The sequence below is a fragment of the Etheostoma cragini genome, chromosome 4 (genome assembly GCF_013103735.1).
Source record: "Etheostoma cragini isolate CJK2018 chromosome 4, CSU_Ecrag_1.0, whole genome shotgun sequence".
Lineage (NCBI taxonomy): Eukaryota > Metazoa > Chordata > Actinopteri > Perciformes > Percidae > Etheostoma > Etheostoma cragini.
The window spans coordinates 28,379,357-28,395,028 of NC_048410.1; the positions used below are offsets into that span (position 1 = coordinate 28,379,357).

The following is a 15,672-nucleotide window of genomic DNA, read 5'->3' on the forward strand; positions in this document are numbered from 1 at the left end:
CATATAAACATATATAAACACACTTACTAAAAGTAAAAGTAAACTGTAAACTTTGCCATACTTCTTTATACGCTAATAACTTCATGCAATGAATGTAATGTTTAAGTGAAATTAGTGGTCTTTTATATACCAGAACATGTAAGTAACTGTGAACAAACCCTCTCTAGCTGTTTCTAATAGAGAACTCAAAGGACTAGCTTTATTCTCGTTCCGTAACATAAAGTCACATAAATCTAAATGACCCTGCATGAGGTAAATGCAGATAATCTACCAATCATTGCCATGAATGTGCCATTGCACCACATATAATGTATAGTTTTTTCACTGGTGACACCGTGTCAACAGTGTAGTAGCCACATTTGGCTGGCTGTTGCATTAACACGTTCGGGCAGTCCCACCTGGCTCTGCACCATGGCTTTTCACACCACGGCCCAGTGGAGAGGCAAAGACCCTGGTAGCCTGGTTACAGTGGACCTTGGCAATTTGGACAATAATTAAGTCATAAATCTTTCCTGGACCATATGAAAAGGCTGCACCTGATTACACCACACACACACACGCACAGTAATGTGGTTCACTTCCACAATCAGCCAGTTCACCTGATAAGGAACCCATTCAGTCCCTCTGCTTCTGGATAACATTAGCTGGCTCACCTTGAGTTAATGAAATGCCTAAACAAATGTGTCCTCTGGAATCTAATCTACCCAACCACTATATAAACCAATACTGCATACACACAGAGTATATGGACATTGAATTCATCTTCTGTGCAATGCTGAATTCTCTCATGGAATACAGATAGTTTACATTCAGGTCAGAGATAATCTGGCTTCTATGTATTGAAACTGATGATACAGCACATATCTACAGTAAAATAGCAAATAACTGCTAGTCACATTATTAGTTAGCTATTATGTGTTTGGGAACCAAACCATCTACACAAGCTTGGACATGCATTGTAAGTTTACACTTAGATTGTTCCACTGAAAATTTCTATTTATTGTTTCATGAACAGCCAAATTAAAACGGGTTGCACCACCCGAACTGGTTCTTATGTAGAGATTAGCTTTTAGTAAATATTTATACTCCGTAACTGCCAGATGTAACTGTAACATATTTAACTGAAACAACTGATAATGAACACTATGTGGAACACACATTTATTTATGTACTTAATTGTATGCAGACATATCAAAAAAGGAACGTCAGAAGGATTCTACGTTCAAGTAACTCAGTAGCGTAGTTTTGAATAGCTGGTGCAACCCCACGCGGAAATCAAACACTTGCTGAAGTGTGTCTGTGTGTGCAATATGTGGATACTTAAGATAATATACTGTGTGTGCTCTTTTGCGGGTTTGTAGCCTGTCTATTAGGGGTGGAGGAAAAAATCAATATAGCATAGTATAACTATATTTCTGTGGCATATCCAGTATATATATACAGTAACAGAATTTAACAGAGAAGTTTTATCTTTTTAGATAAAAGAGGTGTTGACAAAGTTTCCTTTTGGGAACATCATTTGAAATTGGGATAAAGGTAATAAATTGCAGTATATTGAAGAGTACTGTTGCAATGCAATAATATCGTATTGTGACATAAGTAACGTGATGATAGCGTATTGTGAGGCCAACCCTAATGTCTATGTGTCTCGGACTGTGTGAAGACAAAATGGCAGGATGTAGTACTGTAAAGTCCATTATGACAAAATGACATACTGCCACTCAGCTGTCAGAAACGTTTGATTAAACTTCAGGGTGGGAATGTGGTCTCAGAAACAATTTTCCCTTCATACAATAATAATGAATAGAGGCCAACTACAGAACGTGGGGAAAGAGGGCGACAAAGTGGGAATTGGTCTAGAGTGGTTTGAAAGGGTAAATGTCAGCTCTCAGATGATGTAGGCACTTCAATGTCTTCTTCAAGCCCAGAAGGTTATTTCAGGGAACACACTGAAGCCTGTGAACTGTGTGTTACTATACGATAGTCTCACTAACCAGTCAGTCACCTTGCCAGCAGTTTCTAAGCTGCAAAGTAATATAGTGAAGCCCTTTTGTATAAAAGGGCAGAGGGCCTAACAATGCACACCTGTTTTCACTCTTCCTGTTTGGGAACATTGCCAAAATCAAACAAAATTATAACAAAAGTACACGTAAAAAGTGCAAGTAAAAGGAGATTTCTTATTATTGGCGTAATTGTATCTTAATTTCATTTTTAGAAGTTATCTGCTGTAGTTATGGCTTATACTTAGGCAAGGCTTTCACAAAAAAAATGTAAATTAAACGAAGAACAACTAAAAGCTAAAAGGGAAAGTGACAGATGACAGTCTGTCAACAGATATAGACAATTACGGGATCGTAAATGATTTAAAATCGTCCCTGCATTGGTCCTCAGTTATGTAATATGTCTATTTCATTCATAAAATAACTTGTAATGCATGATGTGGTTGTACGCCTACGTTAAATGACGTCCCCCTTCCATTTACGGACGTGTTATTATTATAATTGTGTTGGCCTACTATTTTCTTTTTCCTTGGGTTTTATGAAATGCGCTATATTAATATAAGTTATTACTATGTTCATTGCTACAACAAACTCGTAATGCTTGGCTTGTGACACAGAGGCAGTGACAACCGGTTTAGCTCATGATGCATCCAGGCTAAGTTACTGTTTGCGACACTTGAAATGCAACAATGCATCTGCAACTTATTCTCCTATTGAAAGTGAATGATTTTCTGTCAGAGCAAAACATTCATCATTCTATATGACCTCCCCTTAACGTTGACACATTATTAGACAGTGGGGAATACACCACAGTAAAGAAAAGACCTTAAAACAGCTGGTGTGGTAAAAACACTACACACCTTTGTCCAAAATGGCCGCTAGAATCAACACAAACTGAAAGTTACATTTAGCCACTTTGAAGAAACAGATCGACTGACACACTGGACTAAAATCATTTTTAAGACACAAAAAACTGCTAATGTTGGGAATCAGGGCCTCTGTAAAAGATTAAAAAGCAAAAGTACAAAACATTGTTCAAGGTGAAAACTCTTGATCCTAAAACAAGTTAAGCCTGCAGGGTAAGATCCTTTCATTTATTTCCAGTGAAAGGCAAACTTTTTAATTCAATTTCAGTTGCAATGTTGTTAAAAATAGGATCTAATAGGTTGATTTAATATGAAATATTGAATCAAATTTGTAATGCGTCAGAGCAATAATACATTTAAACCTGCCCGGTGGTGGTGGACTTGTTGGACCGTGAGAACGCAGCCTTTCTCTGTCATTACCTGAAACAAGTTTTTGAAAAGGTCGACATTGGGATATTTGCACAAATCCCCAAAAACTGTTGATATCCAAGGATTTCATAATGTTTATTTCAACGCTCTGACCAGATATGTGAGCTTTTCTTTTGAGCATGCAACTCTAACCCAGCTTTGCAAACTGTTGCTAGTTGGTTTGTGTACAACGACCATAGTAACGCACAGAGCTGACCAGACAAGAGGCCGTAAACTGTTGCAAACTGCCTTCAAAACGCCAACAGAGAGGCATATTAAAAATTCCCTGTATTCATGTCCAAAGAATGCTTATACTAACCCGAATAATACCGGCATGTCCCACACGTCTTAATTGGAAAACGCTATATTTAGAAATATGCTGTTTGCATGACCTGTGTCACAACTGGAATAATAGTGTAATATTATTGTAGATGAAAGCATGGTCATCACTTTCATACCTACTGTTTTCACCTACAGTTCCTGACAGAAAGCACCAGATTTGCAGCTCTCTGTCTCACTCGCGCTGCTCATTTAAAGCCATGCAAAAATTTTATAGACAACTCATAGCCAAAGTAGATGGCTTACTTGTGACTCATTATTATAAAAAGGCTTAGAGGGCATTTCAAGGCTTCTGCGTATTCAATACAATAAGTTTTGGGAATTAGTCATATGCTTATAAAATGGGCTCATGCTCCATTCAGCACGGCATCTCCTTTTTGTGTGGCATTACAGTGTGTAATCAAGCGCTACAGTTTCCAGGGCAATCACGTCCTTTATCGCGGGGAAACTGTCGCCAACCACCTACGAAGTGGGAGGATATGCCCTGTGGGTAATAGAGTGTGGTGGGTGCTTGATTGGGTATAGTGAGTGAAACGTTTTGCTCACATCTCCAGCTCCTCTCCTCCCCTGCACTTAACACCAACAAGTCATAGCTGAGGACAGCCATCCACACAAGAAATGGGACACACGTCCACGCCAGTTGCTTTCAATTTAATTATTTATTCTTTCTTTCATGGAACTCTTCAGCCTCTGGCCCAATGCAAGCTTACCGAGGGAATGATTAACACACAAAACTTCATACACTCTGTTTTCTTGTTTTTCCTCACCTAACTCATTCTGAGTGTAAAAGAGAGGCACAGAACTGCCTGAGGTAATTAGGGTTGACACAATGTTTATGTAACCTCCATGCCTCACAAACCAGATGCAATTATGGGCTCCTGGTCCCTGTGACCCCAGCCCAGTAGCGTAGCACCGCAAAACTGCAATCCCGTGTCCCAGGAGTGAGCCTGGTTTGCAGGGTGATGGGGGAAGGTGGAAGGGTGGATTGGGGGAGGCAAGCAAGAATTGAGTTCTTTTCACAGTTCCTTTCTCGAATCTTGCAGATTAAAAAGTTACCCAAGTCACCATGGAAACCAGGTTTTCATTAGGCCTCACAACTGACTGGAGTACTGGTTTCTTTGAAGTATTGTTTTACTTTACTTTACAAGGTAGCTCATACTAAGGGTGGGAATCGCCAGAGGCCCCACAATATGATATTATTACGATTTTAAACATATTCTACAATTTATTGGAATCTATTATCTTTTATTCAAACATCAAAATATGACCCTAAAGGAAAACTTTATCAACATCTGTTTTATCTTTTATTGTTTTACAGATGATTGTATTAGTCCTGTACCAACAAGTTGAATTCTAATGTGCAATTTATATAATAAAAGACCAATACGTTGTGTCTTAGTATCAATACAGTGCTGCAACGGAAAATATTGCAATACTACGCTGTATCGATTCCCCCCAACCTTTATCTTAAAAATAGTGTGTATATACCTATATACTGCACATCCACTTTATTATGCATATACTATGTATTATTCATTTGCTTTAATGTAGCACTCCAACAAAGTAGGTGGATAAAAATAGAGCTGTAGTCACTGAACAGTAGATGAAGTGGAGAGACAGAACCTAGCCTGCTCTCAGCACCACAGTTTAAAAACACACTGGTCCCACTATAAAGACCAGCAGGCCATTACATTCTGTCTGTCACATCAGCAGCAGCACTCTTCTTCTCATTTTAGAGCCCTTCATATGCACACATCACCATACAGGAGAGGGAAGGAACTTAGTTAGTGGGAGTCTATGCACTGTGCATTATGTGCTTGTGGAGGAAAGAGTGTGATGAGGAGGTACTGTGGAGGGCATAAGCGCCAGAAGAGCAACACGGGTATCAACATCGAAAACACAAAAAAGATATGGAGGAGAGAAGAAATGAGAAGGGAAGAGAAAAGAACAGGAGAGACGAGATTAGAGAAGTGAAGAGAGGTATGGAGAGAAGAGAAGTGAAGAGCAGAGACGTGAAGAGAGGAGAAGTGAAAAGAAGTGAAGAAGAAACCACATAGGGAATATGAAGTGTGGAAAAAGACAGATGGGCCCACTTACCAGCCTGGTTAGTGGTAATGTTGACGGAGGAGTACTGAGGGGAGTAGGGGCTCTGATCTGACACCCCGTTGACAGCCTGCACCTCAAACGTATACTGTGTGTGGGCCAACAGGTCACTGATGTAGACCCGGGGCTCTGTCAGGCCCAGCTGACGGGGCAAAAACTGAACGTTGTCCCCGCAGCGGGTGCAGCCTCCACGGCCTCCACCGCAGCTCTTGCAGATGATGTTGAAGACTACGTCCTCGCGGCCCCCCGAATCCCGGGGAGGCAACCACTCCAGCATCACAGAGGTTTCATTCACGCTGGAGATAACAGTCTGTGGAGCTGACGGGACAGCTGGGAAATGGAAGAGAGAGATTATGTAATTGAACCCTCCTGTTGTCCTTGGGGCAAATTTGACCCCTTTAAAAAATGTCTATATCTGAAATATGGGTTTCTATTTGCCACAAAAAATGGTTTGGATTCCATACAACGCTCTTAGCAAATACAATTGATCACTTTCATTCCTGACTAAACGCATCTGTACGTTCCTCTGATCTTAGTTATTACTCAAAATAATTCGTATTAACTCAAATATTGGGTATAATTTTACATAAATGAGGGTTATTAACCATGAATTTTAAAAAAAATACTCTAAAACTAGTGCTAGTAAGGTGGAGTTAGTGAAAACTAAAAAAAAGTCTGAAAGAGGGAAAAATCTTTTTTTGTCAGTTTTTGATTCAGGAAGACAACACAAGGGTTGAACCATACACAGTAATTTGGTAATCAAGCTCTTTTGATCAATATATTCTGCAGAATTCATCACTAGTCGTGTGAACCCTGGTTAGTAACATTTTTGGCAATAGTTTCTTTAAGATGTCTTGATAAATGGACAGAAAAGCCCCCAAAAAAGTATTAAGAGTTCCCAATCCATAGGAAAGGTTGGTTAATAATGTAGTTACATAAATGAACTAAATTCTGTTTAAAGTAGCATTGTGTCCTTGGAATGTTTTTATAAAAATATGAAAATAATAGGAAAAAATAGGAAACATGTATGACAAAAATGGTTAATGCTGTGATGAGCCACTACTGCTAGATTATATTCCATAGCATTGTTCTAATTTTGTGATGGAAGCTGTGTTGTGTGCCTGATGGCGCAGAGGGCATAATTACCAACTGTTCTTAAATAACACAGAGGAAGAGAAAAATCCACAAGCTCACTAAGATACTATAGCGCCGCATAGACGTCTGAGCTGACTGCGTTCCAAGCTGGCAGCGCCTCATCCCTTGAGATGCCCATTTACACTCTCTTATTTTCCACGCTGGTGTCCACTCTGTCAAGTGTTTTCTTAACATCTATTCTTGACAAGTTTCTCCTGGAGCATCGTCTAGAGTTACTGCTGTGGAGAGAGAAACCTACCGTTTCATTCCAACATTCTTAGCAGCTAGGCATTACAGGGTGGAAACTTTCCACATGTTGCTACATGTTGACTGACAGGCCAAACAAACAAACAATGAGGAACTGTTTATCTTTTACAGCCATGTGCACCTAATTATGGAAGTCGCAACCCTCAGGACTAATGAGATAAACCATTCCACCCCGCCCACAGCATCCCAAATCTGAATCAATCACTTCTTACATTATTTAACCTCTTTTTAATTGGCAGCAATTAGCAGATCTCCGGCTCTGGAAGGAAGCCCGTTGGAGTGCCATTCTTGGTGTCTCTCATACATGGAAACATAACTCCTCCTTGGCATCTCCTTCCCGAGTGGGGGGGGAGGGGGGAGACGTTCTGATGGTCCCATTCCCTCGCTTTAATCAGGTCGGAACCTGCTGCGCTTTATACGGGTGACGTGACGCTGCCGCTTTCTCATTCACAACAGCTGCTCGACTCCCAGAGCTGGGCTTATGCTAATCTTCTTTGTTGGAGATCATCAAATCTTTTCCCTCCTCTGTCCCTTTCAACAAGCAGAGAGGGAGAGGGAGGAGAAAACACTACAGAAACGTTGAAAGGAGATTTTTTTTTTCTCACTCACCCCGGTTTTGTTTTAGTTAGACCACACTCTATGCACTGATTCTCTGTCTTTTTCACAAACACACAACCCCTTCTCCATCTCGCTCAAATTGCCTCTCCTTGTTCATTCCCTTCCCTCACACTTTACCCCTCCCACACTCCCTTTGGCTTTGGTCTATCCTTCCGCCTCTCCCTGTCTCTCTCAACTTCGGTGTCAGCCTCAAATTCAAATTCAAATTCAAACAGCTTCATTGGCATTACAAGAGAGAGTCTCGCCTCGGCTCATTCTCCGTGCCTGCCCCTTCACAAAGCCGCGCGCCCCGGCCCAGTAACCTCTGGTCTGGCTTGGAGTACGGGCTGTGTGATGCTGAGGAGGGGCAGCCGAGCGTTGTGTGTTGGGTCAGATCTGTGGACAGCCACACTATGGGCATGTCAGCGTCGTGTTCGTGTGAGGGACAGCTCAGACAGGGATTCTCTGTTCGGAGTTACACAGACTACCACTGTCCTTTGATCCCTGGGCTCATCTGCTTGTGGGTGTGAAATGTGTATGTGTCAAAGAGTTCATATTTGAAATCAAAGGCTTTGGGGGGTATGTATTCATGTCTGTGTATGCTTTGTGAGTTTGTGCGGAATGCAAGTTAAAGTTTGCGTTCACAACCTTGGAACTATACGTACTTGTGCACGGCATCTGGAGAGGATCGGAGTCGGTGCGGTAGTAGCCGTTGCGGCAAACACAGTTTATGGCGCCTTCACTGGTGGTGCGGCTGTTGATGGGACACTGCATACAAGGCTCGTCTTTTTGAGTGGGCTTGAAAAAGCCAGACGGACAGGCTGAAACGACAGCGGAGGATGCGTTTAGAATACAAAACATTACAATCACTTTATTTCAAATAGCACAGACACGGTAAATTCATTTTCATAGCAGCATGGCAATTGAGTCTAAAATACAATGTAAAGGTATTAGGGCTTCAATTATCGCTTAATCGTTTAGAACATAACATGTCAGAAAATGTTTATCACAGTTAGTCAGAACCCGAGGAGACGTGTCCAAATTGCTTGTTTTTGGAGCAACAATCCAAAACCCAAAGATATTGAATTGACACAAACACAAAACTGAGAAATGTTCTGTTTAACCCTCTGTCAATCAACTAATACATTAATAACTGTTATCTATCTTTTCTGCACTAAAGGTGTTTTAACCTCACAGTAGGAAGCAGGTGAAATGCAGTAGCACTACAAGTGACCAGAATTCAAAACACAACACACACCACAAATCCCAACATGTAAATATACATTCAGCGCAACCCGACATATGAACACACACCAGCAAAGTCTTGCATGTGAGCCAACTCTCTGCAGATATGGCAACATGACAACACGTTGTAAGTTTGCTTTGAATTATTCACCATGCTCTAGTTGTCTGAAAAATCTCTAGAGTGGCCGTGCTTTCTGTTAAGAGCCCTTTTAAAAGGGCCTCTCTGTGGAAACATGGGAGGAAAGTTTCATTCACAACAGAGTGCCGTTAAATTCTGTGTGGGATCGTACTGTGTGCTGTGCGGGTGCATGGGGTGAATCTGTCTGTGCGCTTCCAGAAGCATCCGTCATTGCAGCGATAAACAAACTACCAACTTAGCTGTCTGTGAAATCCCCTTATCCTCTTCTGAGTCACATACCGCCTAAACCTTTGCTAAAAAAATATATCTTGTTTTTTAGCATTTGCCCCCGCACCATGTCAAGAGCTTTTTTTCCTATCTGGGGCCAAAGCAGCAACGGTTTTGCTTGAGGTAATCCAGCTCCCACCTGCTCCACCAAGAAAGGAGAAAATACAGAGGTGTTGAGACAGAGGTGTTGGATGTACAGTAACATGAAACATTCACACACGGGAGACACTGCATATCTGAAGTTAAAACCCCCCAGGTCTGTCAGTGCTGTTGTTTTTCTTTAGTAAGACTGTAAAAGGCAATAGGATGTACTGAATGCGATGAAAGGAAACTAAATATAGCAATGTTTGGTTCTTCTCCTTCTCTCTCATTTTTGAGTTAAAGCTGGTAGGTTCAAAGAAATATTTTTCAAAGACTACTTTTAAAGCTGATTTTGCCCCATTTTCTGTACTGTATATTTCAAAAAATTTACCATAACAGGACTGCAGCTTTCTACTTTGTCAAGTAATAAAAATACAGACTCTATTTCATTCGGAGGCTGTACAGGCAATTACAACTCAACTGTAGCATCTGGAATACGGAAACATCTGCAGCTGCAACTCCCATTTAAGGAGGGCCAAATCGCAAGGCAGAATTAGTCCGGGTCCAATCCCAATGTTTATATTAGACAGACACATCACTGTACTCAGAGCCTACAGGCCAGGGATTAATGCTAGTTTTCCTTCTTGTAACTCAAAGTGCATTACTCAGCGCCATCACCTTATAAATCTGGCCATTACAAATAGTGATTCAAAAATTGTGCAGACACTTTTTTTCTTTCTTTTTTTAAAATAAATGGACCGAACTAGCTCTCTTTTTCTCTCTCTCTCCATTGAAGGACATACTTAAAGTGGTGCAATGTGATCGACCAAGCCGTATTGCTTGAGAGTAGAAAGACCAAAAACAGCTTCACTACTACAGTTTGCCTAAAAGAAAGGCTGTTTTCATTAAATGCATATTATGTCAAACATCTTTGACTTCAGCACGAGAAGACAAAATAGATGACATTTAGGCAAATGAGAATTCTTCTGTGTTATCTTGTGTGTGTGTGTGTGTGTGTATATATATATTTATATTTAGAGCAGTGGAAGAAGGAGTCCTATATCAAAACTAAACTACAGTAAGTAATCGTAAAGGTCTCCTCACTATGTATTAGCTTTGACATGTTTTTCTTCTTCCATGATTGATGGGGGGGAAAGGGTTTCGGGTACAGAGCGAAACATGAGGCCTGGACATTCACACTGCCAGTCAACAGGCTCCTGTGAATGAGGCCCAGGCAACAGCTACGTGGGGAATTGGGATCGAACCTCTGCGGCACAGTGAGGTGGTCTATGGGAGTGCGGCGCTCCGAGGAGCAACACTAAAGGCAACAGTGCAGCAAAGGGGGGCAGGAGAGAGGGAAGATGGGAACAAAGACACGGGAGGGGAGAGGTAGGGACTGGCTGTGTTTAAGAGTTTCTCAGCCAAAGAATTCAGCGTATTACTGTGCACACAGTGAATGTATGGGCTGCTACAGAATGCAGACTGTGCACGACAATCAGAACAATGACTTTAAAATCTGCATGGGGACCAAAATGAATGACTACATTTGATTAGCACTAATAAAGCCCCATGGAGCATTACTGCCATAGTGGTTGTATTAAATTATTCTGTAATAATTATTGGATGGCACATTGGTGGGTAATGCAATATTTTTATCACCATGCACAGAACAACCAAAGACAAATTTAATTTTCCTGTTGACAGACTTTCCCAGTTTTTTCCCTCAAGTCAAAATGTTGAATAGTTTATTCCATATCTTGCCAAATTTGGAGAACCTTAACTACACTTTGTAAAAAAACATGCTGTTAATTTTGTCAAATTGCATAGAGGGTCAAATCTAGGGCTGAAGGATTAAAATATGTAAAATATTTAGTATAATGTTTGATGTCACATTTGATTTATTTGATTTCTCTTCGTTTTTCTATTTTAGTATACGTGTATATATATTGTATTATATTATAATATTATTATATTATGTATATTTATATATTTTCATAGGATGAATGCTGGAATATTGTCACAGATTGTTTATGGAAATGTCCTATTTTAAGTGGATCTTTAATTAAATCTGTATTACTTATTTAACATGATTAAAGAAGGTGCAATATGTACAGTAGCTAAAAGAAAATTGAAAATGGAATCATAATCACAATATCTGGCAGGAAAGTTATTAGATTGTTTCCCCAAATTGTTGTAAACCATTGTTGTTGTTTTGTTAGATTAATAATTCCGATAGTAACAAATTCATTACAGAAAAGTAAAACAGTAAACATTTAACAGTAAGAAGACATCTTCCTTTTTTGGCTTTTCTTCTCTTAACCTTTGTGACAAAGCTTTTCTCATCTGGAATACTTCAGAAAGTATAATATATACATGTATTTGTAAAAACCATCCTATCCAGTTCAAGCGGACACAGTATTATGTGTCTTGGCATGCCTCTCTGCCCTGCCACGGTCATTACTTTGGGGAAATATTTGGGGAATTTCCACTTTATACCCAGATGACAGATTTGAAGAGTTGCAACGTTGTCTGGTGTCGGATGTAGAGAAGCAGAGACGTGGGGAGCAGTGATTAAAAAACAGATCAGAGCTGTAATTCCCTACCTCCCTGCCTGCCCAGATTGCTGCTGTTGAGCTGTTTGATCACCATCCTGGCAGTCTGGTTCAACATGCTTTTTTTTTTGGGATGTTTCCTCTAACTTTAGATATCCTTCTGGCAAAAAAAGTTAATTACTGCAAGAATATTCATTGACAACAGCTCATCTGTGCTTCCTGCTTTTTGCACAAAATAAAAAACAGACACAAAGCTACTAATATCATAAATATCATCAAGCAACCATGGCACGTTTTCCTGTCAGATCCCTGGGGGACTGCAAACAAGGTTTCTGGAACTGGGACAAACAATGAAATGTGACAATAAGTCAAGAACAAAGGGCCAAACAGAAAAGCTTTAAGGGAAGTTATAAACACTTCAGACTCAATTTAGTAGTAGTTGTGTCAAAAAGGTCCAGATCACCTCAAATTGGTTCCAGAGACACAGCAGGCACATTCAGTCTTAAATCTAATATTTCAAAAAAAAAAGAAAGAAATCATAACTTCTACCAGCGGGGTGAGATAGTTTTGTTTCCCAATTTTGTTTGATCGTTAAAAACAAGTATTACATTACTTTAATCTTACACTTAAAACTCAATCTGAATAATAACTCCCCCTCCCCACTCACACGCACACACACACACACACACACAAACACACTCACTCACACACACACACCACACACACACACACACACACACACACACACACACACACACACACACACACACACACACACACATTCCAAACCCCCAGCTGCTTGTGTCTGTCTGCGTTTATGACTTTTAATAATATATAGTGACATAAAGGCTTTAATTAGAGGTTTAGCTAGACTCACGGAATAAAAATAGCATTGCAATAGCTTTGAGACCCAAGTCGCTGTGCAAGGGGTGCTAATCAGTTTTTACAGCAGGTAATTTACTGGTTGTTTCAAAGGTTTCCTGAAAGTTACATCTGGCGAAATTTATAGCACATTGAAGACAAGACCTGCAGCTAAAAGCATTTGAATCCTGCAAAGCATGTGCGATGGTTAGTGACTATGAGAAGAGAAACGCACAAAAAGAGGGAAGAAAAACACTGCAAGGCAGAAGGACAGAGAGGCAGGGAGTGTTGTTTTCCATGGCGATGCCGACATGACCAGCTATTCTAGAAACACTCCCTGGGATTCTGGCTTCACGGACAAAATCAGCAGTCACACGCATACAGCAAATAGAGAGGGGCCAAACAAAGACTGGGCATTTGACATTTCCATCATGGCCGCCCTGGACAGTGTTGGACATTATTCAATCACAACCAGACAATTAGCTGGCCGATACTAGGATACGCAGCCTGTAGCCACACCTTTTGGGTAAAAAGGGAAGAAAATAAAAATAAATAAATAAGGCATCCAGTCTCTTTCACTCACCATCTCCCATCTACACACAAGCTGACAGAGAGACTCTTTTGTCCAGCAGCATGGGGCTTTACAACGACAACAGCACACCCCTCCTGTCCCCTCTTCCCTGTTTCCCCCTGTTCTATCTTTTTAGGATTGAATCCGCCCTCCCCCAAAACGGTTTTCTTTAATGAACACACAATTAAAGAAGAGAGAAGGGAGACAGGCAGACAAAGACGGGCAAGGTGTGTGTGTGTGTGTGTGTGTGTGTGTTGTTCAGGGTGTGAAAGAGAAAAGGCTGTAAGCTGGAAAAATCAGAGGTGCTAGGTTTTGTGAGCACAGCAGGAAAAAGTGCTGAAAGCAGTGAAAATGGCCAGCATCAGAGGGATTGTTTGTGTGTGTGTGTGTGTGTGTGTGTGTGTGTGTGTGTTTGTGTGTGTGTGGTGTAAGCTGGGTATTTCCCTGTATTCCATTGTGACCAAAGAGGCCGCGACAGTGTACAAGTGTGGGCCTCTATTTGCTTTGGTGACGCCTGTAAAAAACTATTTACACAAACCACTGCAGGGATAGATCAGGGGCTAGTGTAAAGAGATGTGTTTCTTTTTACAAGAAAAAGACCGCTGTTCCAATAGAGGAGAACAATTAGATTAAGACAACCTGTTAGCTTTTGCAGTTGCTTTCTCATTACCTCTACCAACCTGCGACCACAACTGCAGACCGAACTGGTCACATCTAAGTGGAGCGTAACCTTGTGAAACGGCAGCCATGGCCGCCGAGAGGAGAGCAGCCACGAGTTGTGTGTCTGTTCCTGTGAGGGAGGACAGGTCCGCCCCCCCCCCCCCCCCCCCCCCCCCCCCCCCCCCGCCTCTGCACTTCCATGGGGAACACAAGCTAGCACTGTTTGCAACACAGGGTCCCCGCAATTCAATTAGGACCGCAGTCCTCATCGCCGTCTAATTCAATCAGGCTTGTGTGAACGCTATTAGACAACTGGCATTTGCTTCACCCCACACACACTGCCACACAAATGAGATATTAATTTCTCCCTCTAGGTTTCCATGTCTGTTGCAATTAACAGGTCTGGGACTCTGCATGGCTCCTCACACTATAAGCCAGGACAGTGCCAGTGACCACTGATGACCTACAAGGTGTAAATCAGGCTACTCTCAAAGTCAAGTAGAGCACATGGGTCATTTTAATGAGTTACTTTTTAGAAAATGTTCAACATTTACAATTAAGTATTGATGGCAGCACCACTACAAACCACTGTAATAAGTAACAAAAAAAATACACAGGCATTTTCATAAGGTAAGAACCCAATGAAAAGAAAAACATTGCGAGCAGTTATTTGAATGATTAGGTTCCATTTCTTCCATCATTACCTTTAGGGACAAATCTTAGACTACAGGTTAGGGGAAAATGCCCACAATGAACTCACAGACTCACTCAGAAGTAAGCTTCTTTTCCACAAAATGAGATCTCTGAGTACCTTAAACACTCCAAACACATGCTCACTGATCCAGTCAGCTTATATACAAACATTTGTGAAAAGGTGTGCATCACTGTGTGCTCATGTACAGGAAGGGAATTGTGTGACATGAGGTATGGGAGGGCAGGGAGGTGATTGGGAAATAACTTTTCCCTCTGTGTCGCTCTGCATTTCTGCTCTAAGCAGCATCTCCTCTGCAGTTGTCACAGTGACCCCCCCCCCCCCCCCACACACACACGAAAAAGGGGAGATAAATTAGGAGCCAAAATGAGCAGCAGTTTAGCTTGAAATGTTGGACACCTGGGAAATGAGCTCTGAGGGCACAGGATCCTTTGGGAGGACTCAGGCTCAAAGCACGCACACAACAAGACACACTCCCCAACACACGACACACACACACACAAACACACACACACACACCCACACAAACACACACACACACACATAGCTCATTTAATTCCATCTTCTTCCAATACATATATACATCAACACATAAATAAGCAGAGACCATAAAGAACAAAGCTGCTAATAAACCCCATCTGGCTACTAGCCAGAGGACAATTTCAGCTCATACAGCAGGGGCTTAACCTCATATATGTGGCACACACAAGGCTCACCATCACAAGGTTTGGTATTTACAAGGACAAAAAGAGCAGTAGCACTGTTCAGAATGTGAGTAGCAGCTAAAAAGACTTTGTAAGGGAAGTATTAGTCATGTAACAACTGGTGTAAATTAATTTCCCACTAACTGACCTTATTTTTCATTATCTC

The 15,672-nt window shown here is 41.1% G+C and overlaps 1 protein-coding gene across 4 annotated transcripts in view; it reads right to left on the minus strand.

The window, feature by feature from the left end:
* ephb2b (eph receptor B2b) overlaps window positions 1-15,672 on the minus strand; it is a 129,682-nt gene that overhangs the window by 31,685 nt on the left and 82,325 nt on the right. For all 4 annotated transcript variants that reach the window (XM_034869662.1, XM_034869660.1, XM_034869661.1 and 1 more), the window contains exons 4-5: window positions 8,380-8,535; window positions 5,711-6,046 (exon numbers count right to left, since the gene is read on the minus strand). In XM_034869662.1, the coding sequence (XP_034725553.1) occupies window positions 5,711-6,046; window positions 8,380-8,535 (492 nt within the window). The remainder of the gene's footprint in view (window positions 1-5,710; window positions 6,047-8,379; window positions 8,536-15,672) is intronic.